Source organism: Oryctolagus cuniculus, chromosome 7 (assembly GCF_051225735.1).
Source record: "Oryctolagus cuniculus isolate XC-2025 breed Fujian yellow rabbit chromosome 7, ASM5122573v1, whole genome shotgun sequence".
Lineage (NCBI taxonomy): Eukaryota > Metazoa > Chordata > Mammalia > Lagomorpha > Leporidae > Oryctolagus > Oryctolagus cuniculus.
This window is the reverse complement of record NC_142873.1, coordinates 50,073,585-50,101,458: the sequence shown is the minus strand read 5'-3', so window position 1 is coordinate 50,101,458 and position 27,874 is coordinate 50,073,585. Positions and strand designations below refer to the sequence as shown.

Sequence of the window (27,874 nt, the reverse complement as noted above, 5' to 3'; positions counted from 1 at the left end):
ATGCTTGCTGCTGAGATAGGCATGCAAACATTCCACATCTACAGTGTTATTCATTTATTTATGTATTCAAGATTTATTTATTTATTTATTTGAAAGGCAGAATTGCAGAAGCAGAGAGAGAGAGAAGGAGAGGCAGAGAGAGAGAGAGAGGTCTTCCATCTGCTGGCTCACTCCCCAGCTGGCTGCAATGGCTGGAGCTGATCCACTCCGAAGCCAGGAGCCTAGAGCTTCTTCATTGTCTCCTATGTGAGTGCAAGGGCCCAAGAACTTGGGCCATCTTCTACTGCTTTCCCAGGCCATAGCAGAGAGCTGGATCAGAAGTGGAGCAGCCAGGACTCGAACTGGTGCCGATATGGGATGCTGGCACTGCAGGTGGCAGCTTTGCCACAGCACGCCGGCCCTTCTACAGTGTTTTATTCTAGATCTTTCCCCTAACTTTTTTTTTTTATTTGACAGGTAGAGTTATAGACAGTGAGAGAGACAGAGAGACAGAAAGAAAGGTCTTCCTTTCATTGGTTCACTCCCCAAATGGCCACTACAGCCAGTGCTGCCCCAATCTGAAGCCAGGAGCCAGGTGTTTCCTCCTGGTCTCCCATGCGGGTGCAGGGGCCCAAGCACTTGGGCCATCCTCCACTGCCCTCCCGGGCCAGAACAGAGAGCTGGCCTGGAAGAGGGGCAACTAGGGACTAGAACCTGTGCCCATATGGGATGCTGGCGCTGCAGGCAGAGGATTAACCAAGTGAGCCACAGTGCTGGTCCCTCCTCTAACTTCTTTACTACAAAAAGAAAAAACTTTAATTGTGTACACTCAGAATTTCCATAAATTCTTTTATGTACCCCATGTAATATAGCTGGAATTATTGCAAATTTCTAAGTGGAGAAATAGACATTTAACATTTGATGGTGATTATAGTGCCAAAACCTAACATAATAACTAATCCTCCCAATTTTAGTTTGATCTCTCAGAGTATTTGAGGGTCATTCAAAAGTTCATGGAAAGGGGCTAGCACTGTAGCATAATGGGTAAAGCCGCCACCTGCAGTGCCGGCATCCCATAGGTGTAGTGGTTCAAGTCCTGGCTGCTCCACTTCTGATCCAACCCTCTGCTATGGCCTGGGAAAGTAGTAGAAGATGGCCCAAGTCCTTGGGCCCCTGCAACCATGTGGGATGATCTGGAGGAAGCTCCTGGCTCCTAGCTTTGGATCAGCACAGCTCTGGCCATTGCGGTCAGCTGGGGAGTGAACCAGCGGATGAGCGGATGGAAGACCTCTCTCTGTCTCTTTCTCTTTCTCTCTGCCTCTCCTTCTCTCTTTGTGTAACTCTGACTTTCAAATAAAATAAATCTTGAAAAGAAAAAGTTCATGGAAAAATATAGTTAAAAGATATGTTTATTTTAGTGTGAAAAGTTTTTGAGATCCATAGTTTTTTCATCACATGCATTTTTCATGAATTTTGTGCAGATCCCTTGTATGTGTGAATTTCAAATTCTTTTGTACAAAATAAGGTTTATCATCTTTCTTTTTTGGCTAATTAGGTAATTGACTTGAGAGGTAGAGAGAGAGCTCCCATCTGCTGGTTCAACGCTCAGGGGACAGGACCTGGGTGCTCACCAGGGTGGCAGGAGCCCAATTACCTGGACCATCAGTGCTGCCTCCCACTGTGTACATTAGCTGGAGTTAGGACCTGGATTTGGGAGTCAAACCCAGGCACTCTTATGTGGGGTATGGGTATCCTAACCAGCCAAATGCCCACTCATGAACTTGGCATTTAATTCCATTTTCCACAAACTTTTCCAAGTCCTTCCATATATAAGCTGGAACACCTGGACTGTTTCTAACTCCCTTTGATTCTTTTTTTTTTTTTTTTAAGATTTTATTTATTTATTTGAGAGGTAGAGTTACAGTGAGAGGGAGAGACAAAGAGAAAGGTCTTTCTTCATTTGGTTCATTCCCCAAATGGCCTTAAAGGCCGGAGCTGCACCAATCCGAAGCCAGGAGCCAGGTGCTTTTTCCTGGTGTGCCATATGGGTGCAGGGGCCCAAGCACTGCTTTCCCAGGCCACAGCAGAGCGCTGGATTGGAAGAGGAGCAGCCGGGTCTTTTTTTTTTTTTTTTTTTTTTTTTTTTTTGACAGGCAGAGTGGACAGTGAGAGAGAGAGACAGAAAGAAAGGTCTTCCTTTTTGCCGTTGGTTCACCCTCCAATGGCTACCACGGCTGGTGCGATGCGGCTGGCATATCGTGCTGATCCGAAGCCCGGAGCCAGGTGCTTCTCCTGGTCTCCCATGCAGGTGCAGGGCCCAAGCACTTGGGCCATCCTCCACTGCACTCCCGGGCCACAGCAGAGAGCTGACCTGGAAGAGGGACAACCGGGACAGAATCCGGTGCCTCGACCGGGACTAGAACCCGGTGTGCCGGCGCCACAAGGCGGAGGATTAGCCTATTGAGCCACGGCGCCGAGCAGCCGGGTCTTGAACCAGCACTCATATGGGATGCTAGCGCCACAGGCAGAGGATTAACCTACTGCGCCATGGTACCAACTCCCTCCCTTTGATTCTTTAGCCACTCATCCTGCACCTGATATCCTACTTCTTTAGTCCTGTACACTGCTATCAGGAGGTAGCAGAGAGGGAATAGTGGTTACAAGAAAACCATACTGGCGCCAACCTTGTAGCACAGGGGACAAAGCTGCCACCCACAATGCCAGCATTCCAGTGGGCACTGGTTCATGTCCCAGCTGCTCACTTTTGACCCAGCTCCCTGCTAATGGCCTGGGAAAGCAATGGGAGATGGCCCAAGTGTTTGGGCCCCTGTTCCTGGCTTTGGCCTGGCCCAGCCCTGGCCATTGTGGCCATTTGGGAATGAAGCAGCAGATGCAAGATGTCTGTCCCTCTCTCTGTAACTCTTTCAAATCAATAAGCAAGTCTTAAAAAAAGAAAAAGAAAACCATGTATTGGCAGGGCTGGGGGGGTGAGTGTGTATGTAGGCATTTAGCCTAGTGGTTAAGATGCTCATAACCCATATTGGAGTACCTAGGGGTAATATCCTGTTTGGGCTCCTGTCTCCAGCTTCCTGCTAATGTGTACCCTGAGGGGCAGCAGTGATGTGTCCAATAGTTGGGTCCCTGCTACCCATGTGGGAGACCTAGTTTGAGTGTGGGCCCTGGCTTCATCCTGGCTCAATGGTGGCTCTTGAGGGCATTTGGGGAGTTTACCAGCAGGTAGGGGCTCTCTCTTTCTGTCTGTCTTTCAAACCTAGAGAGAGAGAGAGAGAGAGAGAAAGGAAGGAAGGAAGGAAAGAAACGAAAGAGGAAGGTAAGAAAGAAAAGAAAGGAAGGAAGGAAAGAAAAAAAAAAAACCACCATGTTGGAATCCCCCAGGAGGGAGCGGTGACAAAGTTACCCTGGTTTTCCCCGTACTAGTCTAGGCTTCCTTACTTGAAGGGCCTTCTCGTTTGTTCTCTGGCTAGGTTTGGGAATATTTTCTTGACCTTTATGCTTCAAATTAGCCTTGCAGATTGGCTCAAAAATATCTCAGCCTTCAAAGATGTTCTTTTACCTTCAAAATTATAGACCATTCCTATGCTTACCCATGCCTGCAGTCCCTGTCATTACGCAGCGAGAGCACAGGACAGGTGCTGGGCATAATCTAATAAAGAGATCATGGAAGTGAGGGGCAGAACTGATTGTATTCGGTATCGGCTCAATACAGGATTTCAGAGGGACCTCCTTTAATGTCTCCCCACCCCCGAGGCCCAAATTATCGGAGTGTAGCCTCATTTCCCTCCGGGTTTGAAGTCGGTGTGTGTTTGTTACATTTCAGCGCCATTGTTTGCCATCCTAGCTGACTACCAGGTAGCTGCTGTGGATTTGCAGTAGCCACTGGTTCCAAAGCATCGGCTTGAAGAAAAGAAACACCAGTTTTGGAAGGTTTTTCTATTCAGAAACAGACAGACATAAGGGGCAAGCGTTGGTTCTCTGCCTGCTGCATGGGCATGGTCGGGCGGCTGTGTGCAGGGCAGGAGGTCTCAGTCACCCCAGAGCCTGTGGCCAGATGTGACCATCAGCCTGTCCTTTAGCCCTGGTGGAGGCTGAGGAGTGACCAAGCCGCTGCTTTCAGATTTGGCTAGTGCTCTCACTTTGATCCTGTTGTAAGGGTTTGGTGTTTTTTTTCGGTCTCTGTTTGTGCCCCTGACTCTTTCTGGGTGGCTTTTCTCGTAGTGTGCCCTGGAGATGCGAGATTTTCCTTTGGCAGCAGGAGGCACACACCCAGAGAATGCTGGAACTGCAAGGGGAAAGGACCTATTTCCACAGCAAAGAAAAACCAAGAGGAAAAAGGCATACAGGTTGCCAGCGCTAAAGGACGCACCCGGCAAGCCGTGGGCCCCTGGCCCTGCCCCCAGCAGCCGTTTCTGCTGCAGCCCGAGAGGAACTCGGTGAGCCCGTCCCTGACTGTGACTGCAAGCTCAGGATTTCAATCAATGCATTCCAGTAACCCTAAAGTGAGGAACTCTCCATCAGGAAACACACAGAGGTAAGTGAGGGCCAGGGCCTGCACCTGCTGCCCCCTCGGGGCTGTTCCACTCCCGGCAGGGCAGGGTGTTGAATCAGAAGCAGATGAGACTCAAACTGGAAAGGACGAGACGCTAGATTAGCAAACAGGAATAGGGTGTAGTGAACAGGCCGTGGCATCGTCAAGGCTTACGTTTGAGTTTCCGATGTTTTTTTGGTCCATCGTCCCCGGACCTCTCCCCATCCTCGGCCCCCTCCTTGCCAAAGCACAAACAAAAGAACCTTAAAGACAGTTGGCTGAGCTTGGCAGCTGAGGGGCCGAGGCCTGGGGCGGGGAGGCCCGAGGTCCTAGAAGAGAACGCCGGCCCCGACTCCCACTGAGCGGCTTGCTCTTCTGTTCCAGAGTCCTGAAATCTCCTGAAATCCTTATTTTCAAGGAGTCTTTCCCTCGGGCCCCGGGGCCGAGGCGGGGTGTGTGCTGTGGTGTCGTGCTGCTTGTTGGGAGGGATTAGTGTCCGGGAGGATTTCCCTAACCTGACAGTCACCAGCGGGGTTTCCTCCTGCCCTCCTGGGGCTGCTCGCCTTCTCCAGCAGGGAAGCGAGGCCCTCATTACAGCTGTTCCTTGTCATCAGCCTGCGGGTGGGTAGTGTTTTGATCTTCACGACGCCTGTGTGTTGACTCTGAGCCAGGCCCGGTGTGAGAGTCGCTTCTCTAAGTACATAGAAACAGTTGTCCATTATTGACAGAGGCCCCAGAGATGGGTCCCCGGGTGCCGTCTGGTTCCCGAGACCTGGCAGGCCGCTCCGCTGCATCCTCCCTCTGTTGGTGGCCCTGAGACAGGAGCAGGGCTGGAAGGCCGAGGGGACACGGGGTGGGGGGGTGGCTAGTTAGTCCTCGGGGTCTCCTTGACCTGCAGCGAAACTGCTGCCCCCTGGCGTGTGCTGACCAGCTGAATGTGGTGTCTGATCTCCCTCTGTTATTTGTTTCTTCTAGTAGCCCTAAGTCAAAGCAGGAGGTGATGGTCCGTCCCCCTACAGTGATGTCCCCATCTGGAAACCCCCAGCTGGATTCCAAATTCTCCAATCAGGGTAAACAGGGGGGCTCAGCCAGCCAATCCCAGCCATCCCCCTGTGACTCCAAGAGTGGGGGCCATACCCCTAAAGCACTCCCTGGCCCAGGTGGGAGCATGGGGCTGAAGAATGGGGCTGGAAGTGGTGCCAAGGGCAAGGGGAAAAGGGAGCGAAGTATTTCCGCCGACTCCTTTGATCAGAGAGATCCTGGGACTCCAAACGATGACTCTGACATGAAAGGTATGTCTCTAAGCTCTTTCAGACTCCGAGGGCAGTAGGTATTCCTGAGGGAAGGCCTCTGGCATTTGCCGAGAGCCAGAGCAGGCAGCCAGGCGGGGAGAGCAGGGATCAGGCTGAGGGAGGCGCACAGCTAACGGTGAAGTTCCTTCTCATTTTTCTACCAGCTTGGAACTACCCTGTCGAAGGGCTCTCAGGCTTGAGGCTGCCTGTGCTTTAGGGGTTGTGGAGGCTGTTTTACGGGCCCAGCTGGCTCGTCTGCATCTTTCTGGCCTCCGTGCTGTTCGCACTGCCGTTCGGAGCCAGCAGCTCTGGTCTTTTATGCCCATGGTCTCCACCGCAGCAGTTCCTCTGCACCCTTCCTCTTCCTCATCAGCGTAAACCTCCGAGGCCTGGGTCTGGTGCCCTGCGGCCACTTTGGCAGACTTGTAGACACACGAGGAAGCCGGTGGCCCTGGCACTGGTTCACATTTGTCACAGCTGATTTCCCTGTGGCACGAATGAGTAGCCCAGGTGTGGTAGAGATTTGAGAGGCACCAGCATGGAGTGAGCCCAGTGGGACGTGGGACCAGTGGCTGTGGTTTTACGCCTTTTAGCCTCCTCGTATAAGAGCAACAATCCAGAGTGTGGAGTTAGTATTCGAGGAATGGGAGAGGACTCCTGGGCCCAAATTAGAAGTAAAAGCCTGAATAGCCTCCCCTACCCTTGCTCAGGGGCTTTGGAGGTCTGTTGTGAGTGCCAGCACGGTGCTGGGGGCCGAGGGTGCCGTGGTCAGCCGAACAGGGGCTCTCCTCAAGGGTTTGAGAGTGTGCAGACCTCGGTGACGACTAAGCCGTTACCGTGGAACCTGAGATGATGAAGTGCGGGAGGTTGGGGGCAGTGAGCTCAGGTAGCGGGAGCGTGCAGTCAGGGCCAGGGGGCCCGGGGGCTTTCCAGGAAGGAGGGACGTTTAATGATTTTAAGGATGGACAAAAGTTAGAGAAGTGAGGTGGTGGGAGAAGCATGCTTTGGAATTAGGGAGACTAAGAACAGTATTTGAAGTTCCGGGGTAGAGGAGATGATTTCCTCTTAGTACGGTGCTTGCTTTCTCCTTGAAACTCTCGGGGGTTTATGTTGTGATGCTCTAATGCTGGCAGATGACAGGAAGTGTTCTTTCTATGATGATGAGTCTTCTCATGCTTTCAGAATGTAATTCTGCTGACCACATCAAGCCCCAGGAGGCCCAGCACACACCCCACTCGATGACCCCATCGGCTGCTACGGCTCCCAGGTCTTCCACCCCTTCTCACGGCCAAACTGCTGCCCCAGAGCCTACACCTGCTCAGAAGACCCCGGCCAAAGTGGTGTATGTGTTTTCTACTGAGATGGCCAATAAGTAAGTTGCTGGTTGGGTCTTGCTGTTGGGGACCGGAGTTCTCATCCCATCCCAGACTCACCTCTTCTTTACACCTGCGTATTATCATCTCTGAAAGTTGCAGCACAGAACGAGGGGACATAAAATGTAAGCATCGCCAGTCCCACGCCCCAGAGGCAGCCACTGACAGCTGCTTGCCCACCTTCCTTTCAGAACTTTTTTGTGCTTGTACAAACACACGTTTACCTTTTCTTTTCTTTTCTTTTTTTTTTTTTTTTTTTGACAGGCAGAGTGGACAGTGAGAGAGAGAGACAGAGAGAAAGGTCTTCCTTTGCCATTGGTTCACCCTCCAATGGCCGCCGCGGCCGGCGCGCTGCGGCCGGCGCACCGCGCTGATCCGATGGCAGGAGCCAGGAGCCAGGTGCTTTTCCTGGTCTCCCATGGGGTGCAGGGCCCAAGCACCTGGGCCATCCTCCACTGCACTCCCTGGCCACAGCAGAGGGCTGGCCTGGAAGAGGGGCAACCGGGACAGAATCCAGCGCCCCGACCGGGACTAGAACCCGGTGTGCCGGCGCCGCTAGGCGGAGGATTAGCCTAGTGAGCCGCGGCGCCGGCCACGTTTACCTTTTCTAAACACAGAAGAGTTGGTGTTGCATGAACATACTTCCATGAGCTACTTACGAATTTTTTTAAAGGTTTATTTATTGAAAGAATTACACAGAGAGAGAAGGAGAAGGAGAGAGAGAGAAAGGTCTTCTGTCAGCTGGCCACAATGGTCGGAGCTGCGCCAATCCGAAGCCAGGAGCCAGGAGCTTCCTCCAGGTCTCCCAAGTGGATACAGGGGCCCAAGCACTTGGGCCATCTTCTACTGCTTCCCCAGGCCATAGCAGAGAGCTGGATTGGAAGTGGAGCAGCCGGGACTTGAACCAGCACCCATATGGGATGCTGCACTGCAGGCGGCGGCTTTACCCACTATGCCACAGTGCCAGCCTCAATGATTCTTTTTTACATTGCGCAAGTATGTCCACTCTAGAATAATTAGAAAATGTCACTAAAAAAAGTCCCTAGGATTCACAGAGATAGCTACTGTGAATTCTGTTGTTAGTGGATAGATGAACAATGGATTCTATTTGTCAGACTTGGGTTTCTGATTTTTTTTCACTTTAAGATTTTTGTTTTTAGTTAAGGTAAAAAGTGAGTCTTGACAGCCTTAAGCTGTCAGTAGGTGTTGGAAGATTTTGAACTGTTTTCTAGGATACTCTGGAAGACACCCACGACAGTGGATTGGTTTGAGGAAAAAATTGTGATTTTCGTTCTTTGTCTCTTAATGTCTCTTTGGGGATTGGCTGATGGCTGTTTTCTAATTTTAGAAGTTTGATGTTAATGATAAACAGAAATACTGATAGGAGTTTCTCCAGATTCCTTCTCCTGCAGCATTTCTGATGTTCTTTGTGCTACTCCTCTCCCTCCCTTCTGAGCTCTGTCAGGGAAATTTGGGTTGGTAGACCAGAAGCCTCAGTGTGTGTTTCTTTTTTTCTCTCTCATCCCCCACCCCCACCCCCGCTGCAGAGCTGCAGAAGCCGTGCTGAAGGGCCAGGTTGAAACCATCGTCTCCTTTCACATCCAGAACATTTCCAACAGCAAGACAGAGAGAAGCACAGCCCCTCTGGTATGTCACTCAGAACAGGGTTCTGGCGGGAGGGTTCCGGCGGGAGGGTTCCGCGGCGACTGCAGGGGCAGGCGGTGAGCTTCTCAGAGTCTTACTGAGAGGAGCTGCCTTCTGGGCACTGAACCCAATTCTGGCATTCTGGGGTTTTAGGAATACCGCACCAACCAGCCTTTTCATCCTGGATGGTCGTAGATTGATGACTCACCAGGGAGAAGATGATGCAAAATAAACGAGTTTTTCAGATATTTTTGTGTTGCCTCCATGTAACTGTCTCTGGGAGAACCCAAGTTCAGACCTTAAGGACAGAACAGTTTAAAAATATATAATAATTGCCGGCGCCGCGGCTCACTAGGCTAATCCTCTGCCTTGCGGCGCCAGCACACCGGGTTCTAGTCCCGGTCGGGGCGCCAGATTCTGTCCCGGTTACCCCTCTTCCAGGCCAGCCCTCTGCTATGGCCCGGGAAATGCAGTGGAGGATGGCCCAAGTGCTTGGGCCCTGCACTCCATGGGAGACCCGGAGAAGTACCTGGCTCCTGCCATGGGATCAGTGCGGTGCGCCGGCCATTGGAGGGTGAACCAACGGCAAAGGAAGACCTTTCTCTCTCTCTCTCTCTCTCTCACTGTCCACTCTGCCTGTCAAAAAAAAAAATATATATATATATGTGTGTGTGTGTATATATATATATATATATATATAATAATTAGCACTCTCAAGTTAGTTGAAGAACAGAAAGGGCCAGCATTGTGGCACAGGGGATTAAGCTGCCTCCTGCAATGCTGGCAGCCCATACGGGCGCTGTTTGTGGAGTCCCAGCTGCTCCACACTAATGTGTCTGGGAAAGCAGCAGAAGGTGGCCCAAGTGCTTGGGCCCCCGCATCCACTTGGGAGACCTGGAGGAAGCTTCTGGCTTCTGGCTTTGACATGGCCCAGCCCCGGCCACTGCAGCATTAGGGAATGAACCAGCAGATGGGAGATATCTCTCTCTCTTTGTGTTTCTCTACCTCTCCCTCTCTCTCAACTCTGCCTTTCAAATCAATATATAGTTAGAGAACAGAGAAAAAAGTGATAACTGAAATTACAGTCTTAGAGTATATGATGATAATACCATAATTAGTCTCAGTGACTTTCAGAGTGATTCTTATCCCAAAGTGAGAGGGCTGTTGAATGCTTTGCATTGCTTCATATTTCAAAAATGATCATTAATATTATTCTGTTTCCTATCTGGATCTTAAGCAGCTACTATAAACTACTTCAGAAAAGCAGACAATGATTACTTAATGCATGTAGTTCCCCAAACTGAACCGGAAGCTTTTTCCTGCGTGGAGCATTATCAGTCCAGTGCACGCAATGCTGTGGCACAGTCCTTTCTTCTCAAGAGCATAAAATCTAAAACTGGGATGAATCTTAAACATGGAAGAAGTTAAGTAGCGATACGTGAACAAAGTAACAACTCACGATCAAACAGATGGCATCCGTGTGCATCTCTGTGGCTTCACAGAGCTTGGGCTGTGCTGGACCTAGAAAAAGAATTTCACATTCCCCACACATCTGCACTACTCAGGGGTAGAGGATGGATATAATTGTATTTAAACCACTGATTGTCCTGGAATGCACAGGGCACGTTGCAACACAAACCAACCTCTCATTGATTTAGTGACAGTTCTTAATACAGTTATCACCTCCATCTTCTCTAATACCGAAAGGAAATCAGAAAAGGAATTAAGAAGGGAATTGAAAGTAATCCATCGCTCCACATCTGAAATGGAAAGGGTGGCACTAAACAGTTTCTTCTATCATGGTTACCTTATATGAAATCAATACCCACTGCATCAGACCCACAAAACCTGACTAACAAAACCATACTTAAAGTGGCACTAAAAGGAAAATTAGGGTGACCTCCATACTCCAGTTCAGAAGCAGACTCGGATATACTGTTTTCAAAAAAATTATTTATTTGTGTTTGAAAGGCAGAGTGACAGAGAAAGGAGAGATAGTGATTCACTTCTCAAATGGCCATAACAACTGGGGCTGGTCCAGGCCAAAACCAGGAGCCTGGAACTCCATCTGGGTCTGCCATGTGGGTAGCAGGGGCAAAGCACTTGGGCTATGTTCTGCTGCTTTCCCCTGGCTTAGCAGGGAGCTGGATTGGAGTGGCACAGCCTGGACTCGAATCCAGGCTGTAATATCAGATGCTGGCATCACAACCAGCAGCGTAATCTACTAAGCAATAGAGCTGATTCCTAGGATACACTTTTTTTTTAAATAAAGGTATATTTGCCGGCGCCGTGGCTCAATAGGCTAATCCTCCACCTAGCGGCGCTGGCACACCGGGTTCTAGTCCCGGTCGGGGCGCCGGATTCTGTCCCGGTTGCCCCTCTTCCAGGCCAGCTCTCTGCTGTGGCCCGGGAGTGCAGTGCAGGATGGCCCAAGTGCTTGGGCCCTGCACCCCATGGGAGACCAGGAGAAGCACCTGGCTCCTGCCATCGGATCAGCGTGGTGCGCCGGCCGCAGCGCGCCAGCCGTGGCGGCCATTGGAGGGTGAACCAACGGCAAAAGGAAGACCTTTCTCTCTGTCTCTCTCACTATCCACTCTGCCTGTTAATAAATAAATAAATAAATAAATGTATATTTATTTGAGAGGTAGAGTTACAGACAGAAGGAGAGAGAGAGAGAGAGAGAGAGAGGGAGAGAGTTCTTCCATCCACTGGTTCACTTCCCAAATTGCTGAAACATCTGGAGCTGGGCTGATGTGAAGTTTGGCCCGGAGCCAGGAGCCAGGAGCTTCTTCCGGGTCTCCCACATGGGTGCAGGGGCCCAAGCACTTGGGCCATCTTCTACTGCTTTCCCAGGCCATAGCAGAGAGCTGAATCGGAAGAGGAGCGGCCGAGACTAGAACCGGTGCCCATACGGGATGTTGGCACTGCAGGCAGAGGCCTAACCTACCTCGACGCAGCTCCAGGCCCTGGAATACACCTGTGAATGTCCAGAGTCATGGGTTCAGCCAGTCCTACCCGCAGAAATCCGTACCGACAGACGAGTGTGCACGGGTGTCCCCAGCTGGAACATTTACATATATTTATGTATAATGAGGTGTTTTATGAGTATATAACATGAACTATTCATGTCCACAAATACACATAATGATTTGTGCAGGTCTGCACACAAGTAAGCATTGCAGGAAGTCGCTGGGGAGGTGAGCAACAGCGGCAGGTTTAGGAATAGAGACCCAGTGGAGTAAGTGAACAAGTAGGAGCAAAGGAACACCGAAAGGGATCAGGGTGCTCACTGGAGGCTGGTGAGAGCCTCAGCGACGGGGGAGCCTGGCCGTCTGTTCTAAAGTGCTCTCCAAAGTCTCAGCAGAGCCAAGGTCAAGACCCGGGACGCGGTGTGTCCAGACGCTGCCTATGTCTGCAGCACCTGTCATAGCAAGTGTGCTTTTACCCAGGACTGTGTATCACAGTGTGCTTAATAAATAATAGTAAGGCAGTTGTCCAACCTGTTCAGAATGGCAGTCTGCTGTCTTATTGGAAAGAACAGATCAGGAGACACCCTGAACTAGATAGCCTCAGTTCTCCGCAGACGCTTCCTGCCTATGGGTTACCTTACTGCCGTTAATGTCCAAACTCTTATCAAATACAGAATCTCTGATCATGAACTGAAAACAGAAACCAGAGAAGTCAGGCCCCTGGGAAACTCAAGGAGGGCCGCACCTCGGTAGTCACCGAGCCAGAGGGGACGTTGGAACGGAGCGGCCTAACTCGCTGCCTCCGGCTGGTGGAGCACAAAGCTGCAGGTGCCTCTCTTTGTCGTTTAGCTGGAGACATCAGAGCTTCTCGTGGACCACGGGATGGCTGCGTACCCAGCCGTACTTTCAGGGAGAAGAAAAAGGTGTTGGGTGCAGCCTCTCACATACCAAGGAACTAATCTGTCCCTGAATCAGAAACACATCGCAGACAAGTGATAGCAAACCAGTTCCTCGAAATAGATACTCAAATGTGTGCACTTTGGCAGGGTGGCTCTCCCCAGCATGCTTGTAAAGTTATTGAAACCTAATCCTCAGCCAGAGAGAGTGTCATTTGACAGTAAAGTTTAAAAAAAAAAAAAACCAACTAATATCCATATCTAGAGTGGCGGTGCGCATGAGAAATTTCTGCAGCAAACATCAGCCTGGACTGATGTGATGGGGGAGTCCTTTACAGAGTATCTTACCCTTTTAATTCCCTTCCACTCAATTCACCAGTGATCTCAAACATCTTGTTTTCCTTAGAACACACAGATATCTGCCCTTCGGAATGATCCCAAGCCTCTCCCACAGCAGCCCCCGGCTCCAGCCAACCAGGACCAGAATTCTTCCCAGAACACCAGACTGCAGCCAACTCCACCCATTCCGGCACCAGCACCCAAGCCTGCCGCGCCCCCACGGCCCCTGGACCGGGAGAGTCCTGGGGTAGAAAACAAACTGATTCCTTCTGTAGGCAGTCCTGCCGGCTCTACTCCACTGCCCCCAGACGGTACCGGGCCAAACTCCACGCCCAACAATCGAGCAGTGACGCCTGTCTCCCAAGGGAGCAATAGCTCTTCAGCAGATCCCAAAGCCGCCCCGCCTCCACCGGTGTCCAGCGGCGAGCCCCCCACGCTGGGAGAGAACCCCGACGGCCTGTCTCAGGAGCAGCTGGAGCACCGGGAGCGCTCCTTACAAACCCTCAGAGACATCCAGCGGATGCTGTTCCCCGATGAGAAAGAATTCGCAGGAGGACAAAGTGGGGGGCCCCAGCAGAATGCTGGGGTATTAGATGGACCTCAGAAAAAACCCGAAGGGCCAATCCAGGCCATGATGGCTCAATCCCAAAGCCTAGGTAAGGGACCTGGGCCCCGGACAGACGTGGGAGCTCCGTTTGGCCCGCAAGGACATAGAGATGTGCCCTTTTCTCCAGATGAAATGGTTCCGCCTTCTGTGAACTCCCAGTCCGGGCCCCTAGGACCCGACCACCTGGACCACATGACTCCCGAGCAGATCGCGTGGCTGAAGCTGCAGCAGGAGTTCTACGAAGAGAAGAGGAGGAAGCAGGAGCAAGTGGTTGTCCAGCAGTGCTCCCTCCAGGACATGATGGTCCACCAGCACGGGCCGCGGGGAGTGGTCCGAGGGCCGCCCCCTCCGTACCAGATGGCCCCTGGAGAGGGCTGGGCTCCCGGAGGCGCCGAGCCGTTTTCTGACGGTCTCAACATTTCCCATTCTTTGCCCCCGAGGGGCATGGCTCCCCACCCCAACATGCCCGGAAGCCAGATGCGCCTCCCCGGATTTGCAGGAATGATAAACTCCGACATGGAAGGGCCGAATGTCCCCAACCCGGCTTCGAGACCAGGTCTCTCTGGAGTCAGTTGGCCAGACGATGTGCCAAAAATCCCAGATGGTCGCAACTTCCCTGCTGGCCAGGGCGTCTTCAGTGGGCCCGGCCGAGGGGAGCGCTTCCCAAACCCCCAAGGGTTGTCAGAAGAGATGTTTCAGCAGCAGCTGGCAGAGAAGCAGCTGGGCCTGCCCCCGGGCATGAGCATGGAGGGCATCAGGCCCAGCCTGGAGATGAACAGGATGCTCCCGGGCTCCCAGCGCCACATGGAGCCTGCGAGCAATCCCATCTTCCCTCGAATCCCAGTCGAGGGCCCTCTGAGTCCTTCCAGGGGCGACTTCCCGAAGGGCATGCCTCCGCAAATAGGCCCTGGCCGGGACCTGGAGTTCGGGATGGTTCCTGGGGGGATGAAGGGAGACGTGAACCTCAGTGTCAGCATGGGATCCAACTCTCAGATGATACCTCAGAAGATGAGAGAGGCCGCGGCGGGCCCGGAGGAGATGCTGAAGCTGCGCCCTGGGGGCTCGGACGTGCTGCCCGCGCAGCAGAAGATGGTGCCTCTGCCCTTCGGGGAGCACCCTCAGCAGGACTACGGCATGGGCCCCAGGCCGTTCCTTCCCATGTCTCAGGGTCCAGGCGGCAACAGTGGCTTGCGGAATCTCAGAGAACCAATTGGGCCCGACCAAAGGACTAACAGCCGGCTCAGTCACATGCCACCACTACCTCTCAACCCTTCCAGTAACCCCACTAGCCTCAACACAGCTCCTCCAGTTCAGCGCGGCCTGGGGCGGAAGCCCTTGGATATATCTGTGCCAGGCAGCCAGGTGCACTCCCCGGGCATGAACCCTCTGAAATCTCCCACAATGCATCAAGTCCAGTCACCAATGTTGGGCTCACCCTCGGGGAACCTCAAGTCCCCCCAGACTCCATCGCAGCTGGCAGGCATGCTGGCGGGCCCAGCTGCCGCTGCTTCCATTAAGTCCCCCCCTGTCTTGGGGTCTGCTGCTGCTTCACCTGTCCACCTCAAGTCTCCATCACTTCCTGCCCCATCGCCTGGGTGGACTTCCTCTCCGAAACCTCCCCTGCAGAGTCCCGGCATCCCTCCGAACCATAAGGCTCCGCTCACCATGGCCTCGCCAGCCATGCTGGGAAATGTTGAGTCAGGTCAGTATGTCTGCGTCCTTTTAGTCGGCCCTTGTCGCTGGGGACTGCGAGAGCCTGATTTGGTTACTTTAGGAAAATGGGTGTCGTAGCGCAATCACGTAGCTGGAGACGGCGGCCTTTGCTGAAATGGACGTCTTTGTGGCAAGGTGCATAGTTGGCACTTCCATGGGCTTATGCACAAGTGTCCATACCTGGCAGAGAATGCGTATGTCAGGTGGGACTATTGAAAGGAGGAGGGGAGGTGGGAAACATGTCAGTTCACAGAATAGTTTTCATTTGTGCGGTGGACATATGCTGGTGAAATAAGATGTCTTAACGGTGGATAAATGTGGCCTCTTCAAATGCTGGACCTGCCTGTTCCAAGGGGCCACCCTCAGGTCGGGAGATCCTGAGTAGAGTGCTGAGCAAAGAGAGGGGAGGCGGGCGCTGCGTGATTTGCATGGTCTCGTAAACGCACGTTGGCCTCAGCGCGTGGCAGCCCTTCCTGGGGATCGCGCTTCTCACAGGTCCGCTGCCATCTCTCAGTGTTTTCTTCTGCGGAGAGCCTCTCGCTGATGATGGTGGTTTTGTGAATGAGACCAGAGGTGGTCAATGGGAGTAGCAACAAGGGGTAAATACTAGGTTAGTGCCGTCTCCACTTGAGAACGACTAAAATCAGAGTGAGACGGGAGATTTATCCTGCCAAGCTGAAATGCCTCTCTGTTGGGTGGCAGCTCACGGAGCAGTGTGCTGGAGGAGCCCCCTCAGCCCTTTTGAGTGCAAATGTCTTGCTTGTGGAAATTCATCAAGAATGCTGTAGGGTGACGTGGTTAGTACCTGGGGTTGGATCAGTAGACTGGCTTCCAGGCATGCTAACACTCGAGGTGAATTCTAAATTGTGATTGGCAGGGGAAAAGAGATCCACTTTTTTCACGTTCTTTTCAGTGCAATGGTTGTAAACTGTGTTTCCCCCAGGCTTGAACTGATATTTCTAATGCATTCCCGGCGTGTTTGTCTGCACATCTGCTGCCCTGTCACCTCCGTGTCACATGGCGTTGCCTTGTGTGCACACGCAGAGCTTGACTACAAGATTGATGGCTCGTGTCCTGGCTCCAATAACACTACCCTATTCACCTGTCTCCTGGCCTTGCCGGTTCATAATCATAGGGCCCGATAGCCTTCAAGAGGAATCTAATTCCCTGCTCATTTTTTGTTTAGGTGGCCCGCCGCCTCCTACAGCCAGCCAGCCTGCCTCTGTGAACATCCCCGGAAGTCTTCCCTCCAGCACACCCTACACCATGCCTCCAGAGCCAACCCTCTCCCAGAACCCACTGTCTATTATGATGTCTCGAATGTCCAAGTTTGCAATGCCCAGTTCCACCCCGTTATACCACGATGCCATCAAGACCGTGGCCAGCTCAGATGACGACTCCCCTCCAGCTCGTTCCCCCAACTTGCCATCAATGAATAATATGCCGGGTAAGAGAGCCAGGACGAGAAGATGCAGATTGGTGCTAAATGAAAGAGAGCTTCTCCAGGTGCATTCTCAGTGGCTGCAGTCCTAAATAGGTGGAAGTTCAAGTTGAAAAATGCACCATGCAAATTAGTTTCAGGACTTCAGAGTTAAAGTGCTTGACTAGAGGGATGTTTTATGAACTGTGTGTTTGTTTAAAAAGAAAATTCTGATGCATCTGGCTACCTGGGTGGCTTTTGTTTGTTTCTTTTTTGGTCTTGTTATAGCAATACTGAAAGCAGTTTCTTTTCCCTCCTTCCTTCCTTTCTTTTTTTCCTTTTTAAAAAAGATATATTCTTTTGGAAGGCAGAGTTAGAGAGAGAGATCTTCCATCCACTGGGTTACTTCTCAAATGGCTGCAACAGCCAGGACTGAGCCAGGCTGAAGCCAGGAGCCAGGAGCCAGGAGCTCCATCTGGGTCTCCCGCGTGGGTGCAGGGGCCTATGTAGTCAGGCCGACTTCCGCTGCCTTCCCAGGTGCATGAGTGGAGCTGGATGTGAGGCAGAATAGCCAGGTCTTGAACTGGCACTCTGATAGGGGGTGCCAGTGTACCACAGTGCCCACTCCGTTTGAGAAAAGGCCTGTTTGGTTTCTGTCTCGCCCAGCTGTTGGTTTGTGTGCTGCCAGATGTCTCACAGGCTTACTGATGGCAAGCCTTGGGTGTCATGTTTAAAGACACAGTCATTTTTTATTAATTTGATCATTGTAGTGTTTCTGAGTTACTTTTCGGTTAAGTTGTTTCTTTTGGTGTCTTTGTTTTTCTAGGAATGGGCATTAACACACAGAATCCTCGAATTTCAGGTCCAAACCCCGTGGTTCCGATGCCAACTCTCAGCCCAATGGGAATGACCCAGCCGCTTTCTCACTCCAATCAGATGCCCTCTCCAAATGCCATGGGACCCAGCATACCTCCTCACGGGGTCCCCATGGGGCCTGGCTTGATGTCACACAATCCTATCATGGGGCATGGATCCCAGGAGCCTCCGATGGTACCTCAAGGACGGATGGGTTTCCCCCAGGGCTTCCCTCCAGTACAGTCTCCTCCACAGCAGGTTCCCTTTCCTCACAACGGCCCCAGCGGAGGGCAGGGCAACTTCCCAGGAGGCATGGGCTTCCCAGGAGAAGGCCCCCTCGGCCGCCCCAGCAACCTGCCCCAAAGTTCAGCAGATGCAGCACTTTGCAAGCCTGGAGGCCCAGGCGGTCCTGACTCCTTCACCGTCCTGGGGAACAGCATGCCTTCCGTGTTTACAGACCCGGATCTGCAGGAGGTCATCCGCCCTGGAGCCACCGGCATACCCGAGTTCGACCTGTCCCGCATTATTCCATCGGAGAAGCCCAGCCAGACACTGCAGTATTTCCCTCGGGGGGAAGTTCCGGGCCGCAAACAGCCCCAGGGTCCTGGACCTGGGTTTTCGCACATGCAGGGGATGATGGGCGAACAGGCCCCCAGAATGGGACTCGCGTTACCTGGCATGGGAGGGCCAGGGCCAGTGGGAACTCCAGACATCCCTCTTGGTACCGCTCCGTCCATGCCGGGCCACAACCCAATGAGACCACCAGCCTTTCTCCAGCAAGGCATGATGGGACCTCACCATCGGATGATGTCACCAGCACAATCTACAATGCCCGGCCAGCCCACCCTGATGAGCAATCCAGCTGCTGCCGTGGGCATGATTCCTGGCAAGGATCGGGGGCCCGCTGGGCTCTACACCCATCCCGGGCCTGTGGGCTCTCCAGGCATGATGATGTCCATGCAGGGCATGATGGGACCCCAACAGAACATCATGATCCCTCCCCAGATGAGGCCCCGGGGCATGGCTGCTGACGTGGGCATGGGTGGATTTAGCCAAGGACCTGGCAACCCAGGAAACATGATGTTTTAAGCTGCTACGATTGGATGTTGCCGACCCTTGTCAAGATGAGATTCCAGGAGCCCCTACTATTGGTCATGCAATAGGCGAGCAGAGACCCAGGGGGCTGCTTCGGGGGAGGGGGGAGCTCGAGAATGTATGGATTTACCTGAAAACAAATTATTCATTTAATCAACAGGTGTGTTTTTTTTTAAGATTTATTTTTAAAGAATTATTTTTGTGGACTTGGGTATCCCATGATGGCACCTCCTCTTGGGAATTGTAGCCGTGCTTTGAGAATCGCCATCGGTCACGTGTTGCACCGTTCTCTGTATGTTTACGTCCTCTGGACTGGCTTCTCCCAGGATTCTTTTTGTGTTTTTGATTTGGGCTTTTTGTTTTTCTGTTTTTTTGTTTTTTGGTTTTTTTTGGTGTACTGTACTATATTGTAAAAGGGATTTTAGCAGAGACGTTTGGCCGTGGGGCAGGAGGGGAACGGCGGTGCTGCGCTGTTTCCTTTAGGTGGAGAATCCATCTTCAGACCTTTGGACTATTTTCTTTCAACTCCAGTGTATAGTAAAACCAAACTACGACCTCAGAGCAGAGTATTAATGAAAAGCACAAAAAAAGGAACTAAGTTCAGCGAGGGGTGGGGGGAGGGGGGAGCTTTTCTTTTTAAAAATAACGAAGTTTAGGACGTTGGGTTTTCAGTTCAAGTGCTCTTCAGCACCGCCCGTCTCCCGCAGTGGACACACCCGCCGTGACACTTCTCTCTTGTGTGCCCTCCCGCCCCCGACCCATCTGCCCTTCGGTCAAGTGTGTTTCCTTCCCGCGTGCCCCCTCCCACTGCGCCCCCGCCTCCCCGCCCTCCGTCTCCCTTCGGCAGCTGCACTACATCGTGTTTTTCCGGGGAAGTAAATCTCGCGAAGGCTCGCCTCCCGCGCCGGCCGGCGGGCGTCCCGGCTGCGGCAGGGCCAGGGCTGGCCTTGGGATGCTGTCTGCTCCTCTCTGCCCCGTAGTCTGGCCCCCAACATGCTCTTCCCTGCCCACCTTGTGTTCCGTTCTCCTTTTATTAGGACTTCCCAAGTGAATTTTATTAATGTGGGAGTGGAACAGATGCTAAAAGCTATCCAGGATTTTGTTTTTCTGTTTCAAATTTTGTGGTTCCTTCCCTCTCCTCCCCCTCCCGTGCGTAAAACGTTCTGTGTAACCTCCATTAAATTTGGTACAAAACCACTCGCCAGAGCTGTGGTGTCAGAAAAATGAAATATATTGTTTCTTACAAAACTGCACTGCCGTCTCTGTTCATTTGGTCTCCTGTGGGTTCCTGACAGAGCATACTGGCTGCCGGGCGCCCCAGGAGCGCCGGGTCTGCGCCCTGGTCAGTAGGGCGACCAGGAAAGTGTGGGAAAGGGCCTTGCGTGAAGCGTGTCCCTTAGTCACACACCATCTGTGTGTCTAGAGCAGCCCCAACCCTGGTCCCCAGATCTGAACTGGGCCACAGAGTAACTGATGGTCTTCATTAGGAATTTTCATAAGAACTGATTTAGGGGCAGCAAGGGATCCAGGAGGCCAGAGGTGTATTTTTAGTCACTTGGCCAAGCTAGGAGATGTCCCTGCGTCTTCCTAAGGTGAGCTGTTTTGGCTCTACTTGCAAGGCGCGAGTGCTCACGGTCCCTGGGTTGCTGCAGCCTGCCTGTGCCTTCCCTGCCTGCTCTGTCACCTCTCAGCCGGGCGCTGCCTGTGCGCAGAATACGCCCCAGCCCACATGCCTTCAGCACAGCTGTGTGTGTGTGTGTGTGTGTGTGTGTGTGTGCAAGGGGCTCGCTGCTGGGTGTCTGTAGTTAACTTTGGTGTGTGGATTTCTTTGAGTTTAGGCGTTTTTAGCTGTGTGCATGGTTGTCCTCAGGTGAGAGAATCTAAGCAGGAACAGCAGGTGCAGTCACTGGCAGACAAACTTGGACAAATTGGGCCCTGCTGGTGTTTCACAGTCTGGAGTTTTGCCTGTGAATGTTGCTCTCCGACGACTGTTCTGTGAGGGTTGTTCCCTCCTCTGCCATTAGCAGCAGTCACACAAGCGCCTTGGAGAGCGAGAAAGCGTGGCGCTGAGCACTGGAGCTCCTCCCCCTGCGTGTGGCTGACTGGTGGTGGTCTTCTCACTGGCAAGGTTAAGGTTTCTGACTCAGCTCCATGAGGGGCTTCAAAAAGTTCGTGGAGAGATGCAATTAAAAACATGAGTTTGTTTCAGTGCAAAAAATTTGCAAAAAAATTGCTACAATACATGAAAAATATGTATTATGGAACAGTCACAAGGATTTAAAATGACTGTGCAGCAAAACACATACTTTTATTTCCATTTTTCCCTAAACACTAGAAAGCTCCCACCCCCACCCCTCGCCATTCTTTTGCGGCTAGTTGGTGAAAAGTTTGCGTTGTGGAGAAGCTAGGATAGTATAGTGAAGGTTTTGTTTCAGGAATTTAGCCATAATCCTAGGTTTCTGGGTTTGGGTTACATAGAACAGAGTAACCGCCAACCCTGGGGAGCGTGAGATGGGAGCCTGGAAGAAAGGTAGGGACCCCAGCATTTGTCCACTGGCTTCCTGGGCAGCTCCACTCCACCTAACAGTGCTGCTGGCCCCATGGCTGCTCTCCCAGGCAGGGAATCAGACCAGAAAGGGGTTCAGAGCAGGAACCCACAGAGGCCTGCAGCAGACAGGCAGCACCTTGAGCCAGCCGCCCACCTGCTGGGAACGCTGGGACGCGGCCCGCTTCTCCTGAGCCCCCTGCTGGAGAACTTGGAGCAGTGCAAACCCACTTTGTCAAACTGGTTGAGGTTTTTTTCTTTTTTTCCAGAAGAACTTTGTCGTAAATCTTCATTCATTTACCTTGTCAGTATATGCCAATGACATTTCATCATGATAATCTCTGATAAACCAAGTTTATTTGGAATTTAACCATTTTCTAATTTATTAAGGTTACTATGAGATCAGGTCACATTTTGATAGACTGGGAGGCAATTGCATGGAGAAGCAATGGTGCAAAATGTTTAAAAGGGCTGGCACTGCAGCTCAATAGGCTAATCCTCTGCCTGTGGCGCCAGCACCCCAGGTTCTAGTCCCGGTCGGGGTGCCGGATTCTGTCCCGGTTGCTCCTCTTCCAGTCCAGCTCTCTGCTGTGGCCTGGGAAGGTAGTGGAGGATGGCCCAAGTGCTTGGGCCCTGCACCCGCATGGGAGACCAGGAAGAGGCACCTGGCTCCTGGCTCCTGGCTTCGGATCAGCACAGTGCGCCTGTCGCAGCGCGCCAGCCACAGTGGCCATTGGGGGGTGAACCAACGGAAAAGGAAGACCTTTCTCTCTCTGTCTCTCTCTCTCACTGTCCACTCTGCCTGTCAAAAAAAAAAATATTTAAAAGATCAGTAGAAGCATGATAAGCTTGTTGCACTTTAGTAAAATCTTGGGGAGGCCCAGCCAGTCTTCTGTCAGCTCCTCCCAGATGTCGGGGTTACACAGACGTAGGACTTGCTACTTCACTCCAGGGGTAAGTGTGGGAGTGGGCGTCACAGCATTATTTCTCCAGGACTTCTGAAGAATTTGTGGCAATCTTCCCAAAGCAATGTGCAAATAGAATACTTTAAAAAAGATCCTTCACTTACAATGAAAACAAGCAATCATAACTGCGGGGTCTTATTGAAGGGTGTGGCATGAAGGAATACATTTTAAAGCAACAATTTTACATGTTGTAAAGGCACTCTGAAACCTTTTGCCAACGTTTCTCCAGGCTCCCTGCTCTTCCGACATGCCTCGATGAGATCCACGCAGCCGCAGTCATCAGGGAGAGCCTCACGGATGTGCCACCTGTGCAGTTGGACAGGGTCCCGGCGAGGGTTGATGTTCTGCTTGTCGCTTTGCGACATTCTTAATGGTTGAACAGGGGGCTGCACGATTCTATCGTACATGGAGCCCCCACAAATTGCTTAGCAGGTCCTGGCTGTTACAAGCAAGAGAAACCAGGGCAGCGCTGCAGTGGTGCTGGGATCCAGGTCTCTTTGTTCTTTCTCCTTTTTTTTTTTTTTTTTTTTTTTTTTTGACAGGCAGAGTGGACAGTGAGAGAGAGAGACGGAGAGAAAGGTCTCCCTTTTGCCGTTGGTTCACCCTCCAATGGCCGCCGCGGCTGGCGTGCTGTGGCCGGCACACCACGCTGATCCGAAGGCAGGAGCCAGGTACTTCTCCTGGTCTCCCATGGGGTGCAGAGCCCAAGCACTTGGGCCATCCTCCACTGCACTCCCTGGCCACAGCAGAGAGCTGGCCTGGAAGAGGGGCAACCGGGACAGAATCCGGCACCCCGACCGGGACTAGAACCCGGTGTGCCGGTGCCGCAAGGCGGAGGATTAGTCTAGTGAGCCGCGGCGCCGGCCTGTTCTTTCTCCTTAACCAGAGGCTGCGGACACACCAGGCGGGGGGCGGTTACTGTGTTCTGTTTCAGCCGTCTCCACTTGAGCCACTTCCATGTCCTTTCCCAAGTACTTCAGAAGAGCTGAAAGGAGAAGGAGGATGTACGTGAGCCAACAAGTGAGCTCTTCGGCAAGTGTTCGTGAGAGGACCTACTGTGTGTCAGCAGCGGGGGAAGCAGGTGTGCGAGTGGATCGTTCCCCTGCAGCCTGATGCTGACTGCGACGGAGCTGGGACAGGCCGAAGAGGAAAGTGCGAGGAGGCCTCCCAGGGAAGCTTGTTGAACTCACTCTTGAAGGAGGATGCTGAGCGGCCAGGCTGGGGAACCTTCTTTCTGCCAAGGGCCATTTGGGTATTTAGACCATCATTCGAGGGCCACGTAAAATTATCGGCTTAAAAATTAGCCTGCTATAGGTTTACTGAATTTCCATCCCACCTGTGGTTGCCTTGGCAGGGCCGGATCAGATGCCTCTGCAGGCCTGATACAGCCACGGGCCCGACATCCCCCCAGGCCCCGCTGCGGAATTGGGAATGGTGAGGACCTGCCTAAGGGGCCGGGCTTCTGATGGGGCAGACGTACGAGACGAGCCTAGAGAGACCGGTCTTGTCCTGGAGCACGTGATATGGCCCATGGAGGAGCTGGAAGTTCAGTTTTAAGCAGGGGAATTGTGATCAGATTGATTCCGGAACGATTACTAAGCCGGGATGTGGAAGACAGGCTGGGGGTGGAGTGAGAAAACCACAGGAAGATGACTTGCAAAACCTTGCCTACCAGGCAAATCCTGCACCAGACTCGTCTCTTCAAAACACATCCACCTGCGTCATCTCTCCCAGGCTGCTGAGCCGGTGTGGGCCTTCCGCCACTTTCTCTTCTCTAGTCCAGACCTGTACTTTTTTTTTTTTTTTTTTAATCACAAATATTTCTGTTTAAGAAAAATCATGGTATCTGTGTCTGGTCCAGCAGTTAAGCCACCTGCACCCTGCCTCAGAGAGCCTGAATCTGTTTCCTGCCAATGCAGACCCTGGGAAGCAGTGTGATGGTGCTACCACCCACGTGGGAGACCTGCTCTGAGTTCCAGGCTTCTGCTTTGGCCTGGCCCAGGCTTGGCTATTGTGGGTATTTGAGAATTGAATCAGCAGATGGGAGATCCCTTACTCTGTCTCTCTGTCTCTCTCTCTCCCCATGCATGTCTGTTTCTGTCTTTACTTCCTTCTCTCTCAGATAAAATTTTTTTTTAAAGATTTTATTCATTTGAGAGGTAGAGTTACAGAAAGAGGGAGAGACCAGAGAGAAAGGTCTTCCATCCACTAGTTCACTCCCCAGATGGCTGCAATGGCTGGAGCTATGCCAATCTGAAGCCAGGAGCTTCTTCCAGGTCTCCCATGTGGATGCAGGGGCCCAAGAACTTGGGCCATCTTCTACTGCTTTTCCAGGCCAAAGCAGAGAGCCTGATCGGAAGAGGAGCAGCCAGGACTAGAACCAGCGCCCATATGGAATGCCTGCACTGCAGGCGGAAGGTTAACCTGCTGCGCCACAGCACTGGCCCCTCAGATAAATGTTTAAAAAATGTTTTTAGTTGTCTTCATTTGACATGGATTTTTTTTTTATTTTAATTTTTTTGACAGGCAGAGTGGACAGTGAGAGAGAGAGACAGGGAGAAAGGTCTTCCTTTACTGTTGGTTCACCCTCCAGTGGCCGCCGTGCACCGGCCTGACATGGCTTTTTATGTGGATTAATATTAAACGACACAATAAGGTTTTTTTTTTTTAAGATTTATTTACTTATTTGAAAGAGTTAAAGAAATCTTCCATCTGCTGGTTCACTCCACTGATGGCTGCAGCCCCAGCCAAAGCCAGGAACTTCTGTGTCTCCCATTCGGGTGCAGGGGCCCAAGCACTTGTGCCTTCTTCCACTGCTTTTCCAAGGCCATTAGCAGGGAACTAAGTCAGAAGTGGAGCAGCTGGAACATGAATCGGCACGCACATGGGATGCTGGCAGCGGCTTTACCCACTATGCCGCAATGCTGGCCCCAACACAGTATGGTTTACTGCCATAGGTGAGCGCACTTCTGCTAACGTTCTGGCTCAGTGCTGAAATGTGCTTGGCAACCTGCTAGAAGAAGGTGAGTGGAAGTGAATCAAAGAGAGAGGATAAAGAGAAGGTTCAGAAATGATGTCTTCACAAATATTAGAACACAGGCAATTTTGTTTATTTTTACCAGGCACAAGTCAACTCGGGCTCCCCTTCGAAGATTCTCCCTTAGCTCCCCACACAGTTCTGAAGAGCCCTGATTCCAAAGAAGGCTTCCAGACCCCAGCCCTAGGAAAGCGTCAGTCTTTGCCTGGGAGTTGGGGGGCTACTCCCTGTGTGCACTGTGTGTCCCGGTACCTTGAGACCCCCCCCTTGTAAGGCCCTGAACGCCCTGTGTAAAAGCACTTAGGAAGCAGCCCCCAACCCCAAGCCTTTCTCTGCTGGCTGCAGGGTGAGAGTAGACACAGCTCACACATCCCAGTAGTATCTAGTGTCCAATTAATTAGCATCAAATGTGGATTTACGAGTTCAAGATTTTTGGTTTTCGCTACAGCCAAAGTTCTTTCTGTTGCAGTCTCCTGGGAGCCTGTGTTTGTTTCTCATCTTTACCAGGCTGCTAGGGGCTTTCATTGTCCTTGCTTCCCCGGGTGGAAACTCCATATCTACCCATGAGCTTCCTCCCCTGGAGACTCCTGCCCACCCCCTGAGAATCAATCTGTGCGCTAAGCAGGTGCTTCCAGCTGCGGTTGAAGGGCTCTGAGCTCCCCGTGTCGGATGCAGTCGGAGCTGAGCCCACACCTGGCCGTGGATGAGTCATCCCCATGGATTCCCGAGATGGATTTTGTTTTCCACACTGTCCCTGGACTTTGGTAAAGTTCTCTAGGGTAGCTGTGAGTGGCGGAGCTATTAAGCTATTTTATATATATATATATATATATATATATATATACACACACACACACACATAGAGATTTATTTAGACAAGTGTTGTACTTTTAATATACTTAAGCGTGTAAATAATTAAATGCCAGTTTTGAAATGTCAACACCCGACAATGAAGATTAGTTTGTTCTTCCTTTGTCAACGAAGCTGGAGAATCCCTAGGATTCTCTTCATTCCTATTGGACATGGCACATGCACGGCCTTTAAAATATAGCCATCATTATTTCAGTCTGATACCACTGAGGAGGTACAAGGATCACACCCATCGGAGGATGGGCCAGGTGGCGCTGGCCCAGGAGAGAAGCCCTGTGACCCTTAGCATTGTGTAACAGAATCCACGATTTTAGCAAGGATTTTTATAAGATGTTCCCAGCACTTGAACAAAGCCATTGAGTACCTGCCGTCCATGCCGCAGTGTGCTGGGCACAATGGAATAGAATAGCTGCCTACAAGAAATCTATATACAGCTACAAAGGTACACACTAGGAATGACTGCAGAACAAGCACACAGTCTATTCTCACAATTACCATATTCTAGGTTCACGACCTATTGGGGTAGTTGCTAAACTGGATGATAGAAGCATTCTGAGGCCTGACCTAATGTAAACGCAAGACTGTGATTGTATCTCTCACTACCTTCCTGCACTCTTCATCCCCTCCCTTCCTGTAGGTCATCTCCCATCAGCATAAACATGCCCTAGTCTTGGTTCTAGGCCTTCTAATGCATCCAGCCAGTTATTAAATATCATTTCTATGCTGATAGCTGTGGGATTTCTACCTCTCTCTCAGCCTAGCCATGTGAATTTTAGAGTCACGTAGTCAATTGGCACCATGACACTGTCTTTTGGATATCTTAAAGGCACCTCAAATATTTTTTAAAAATTTATTATTTTTTTGAAAGAGAACGAGAGAGAGAACTCCCATCTGTTGATGTACTCTCCAGATGCCCACAACAGCCAAGACTAAGCCAGGCCAAAGCCAGGAGCCCAGAATTTAATCCAGGTCTCCCATGTGGGTGGTAAGGACCCAACTACCTGAGCCATCACCTGCTGGGTCCCAGAATAAACATTAGCAGGAAGCTGGTATTGGAAGCAGTCAGGACTTGAACCCAGGCATTCGGGTATGGGATGATAGTGTCCCATATGGCGTCTTTACTACAGCACCCAGCGCAAGCCCCAAGGAGTTTCAAACTTAACAGGTCGTCAGCTTAGCTTCTGAGTTGCTCCCAAATCTAATCTCTGCATACCTCTTCCCCAGCACAGGAAACGATGTATAGTCATCCACTTAAGGGGAGAGAGAGAGAGAGAGAGGTCTTCCATCTGCTGGTTTACTCCCCAGATGTCTGCTACAGCCACAGCTGGGGGAGGCTGAAGCCAGGAACCAGGAGCTTCTTCCGGGTCTCCCATGTAGGTGCAGGGGCCTATCTTCTGCTGCTCTCCCATGTAGGTGCACTTGGGCCGTCTTCTGCTGCTTTCCCAGATGCATTAGCAGGATCAGAAGTGGAGCAGCCAGGACACGAGCCCATAGGGATGCCGGTGCTGCAGGTGGCGGCTTTACCCACTATGGCACAGCATCGGCACCCAGAGTTTCTTATATCAGTTTATACAAGGAAAGAAAAAATGGTGTTTGATGCCCCAGGACTGTCTGGTTAGCAAGAAGCACAGTGAGACCATGACACCCTTGTACGTGTGAACTTTTTGAAGTGTCCTCATAGAGCCCGTTGTGTTTATCCATTCATCTGTCTGTGGGTACTTGAGTTGCT

General features: G+C 51.7%; 2 protein-coding genes across 3 annotated transcripts; both read left to right on the top strand.

Moving 5' to 3' along the window:
- Positions 1 to 4,227: 4,227 nt before the first annotated feature.
- Positions 4,228 to 13,565, top strand: LOC138850554 (uncharacterized). The gene is made up of 5 exons (XM_089300068.1): positions 4,228 to 4,528; positions 5,501 to 5,817; positions 7,000 to 7,189; positions 8,738 to 8,837; positions 13,106 to 13,565. The coding sequence occupies exon 1, from the start codon at positions 4,228 to 4,230 to the stop codon at positions 4,432 to 4,434; it is 207 nt and encodes a 68-aa protein (XP_089156194.1). The 3' UTR covers positions 4,435 to 4,528; positions 5,501 to 5,817; positions 7,000 to 7,189; positions 8,738 to 8,837; positions 13,106 to 13,565.
- BCL9 (BCL9 transcription coactivator) lies at positions 4,395 to 19,976 on the top strand. 2 transcript variants are annotated; one of them, XM_089300067.1, is made up of 7 exons: positions 4,395 to 4,528; positions 5,501 to 5,595; positions 7,000 to 7,189; positions 8,738 to 8,837; positions 13,106 to 15,347; positions 16,545 to 16,805; positions 17,605 to 19,976. In XM_089300067.1, exons 1-7 carry the CDS (start codon positions 4,476 to 4,478, stop codon positions 18,720 to 18,722), a joined length of 4,059 nt encoding a protein of 1,352 aa, XP_089156193.1. In that variant the 5' UTR covers positions 4,395 to 4,475; the 3' UTR covers positions 18,723 to 19,976. The 2 variants fall into 2 exon arrangements, with proteins under 2 accessions (XP_089156193.1, XP_051714701.1); XM_051858741.3 differs by having other exon boundaries at positions 5,501 to 5,817.
- Positions 19,977 to 27,874: the final 7,898 nt, after the last annotated feature.

Coding starts and splice junctions, on each gene's coding strand:
- BCL9 (XM_051858741.3), top strand. CDS start 4,476: ATGCATTCCAGTAACCCTAAAGTGAGGAACTCTCCATCAGGAAACACA. Junction 4,529..5,500: donor CCATCAGGAAACACACAGAG/GTAAGTGAGGGC, acceptor TGTTTCTTCTAG/TAGCCCTAAGTCAAAGCAGG. Junction 5,818..6,999: donor CGATGACTCTGACATGAAAG/GTATGTCTCTAA, acceptor TCATGCTTTCAG/AATGTAATTCTGCTGACCAC.
- LOC138850554 (XM_089300068.1), top strand. CDS start 4,228: ATGCGAGATTTTCCTTTGGCAGCAGGAGGCACACACCCAGAGAATGCT.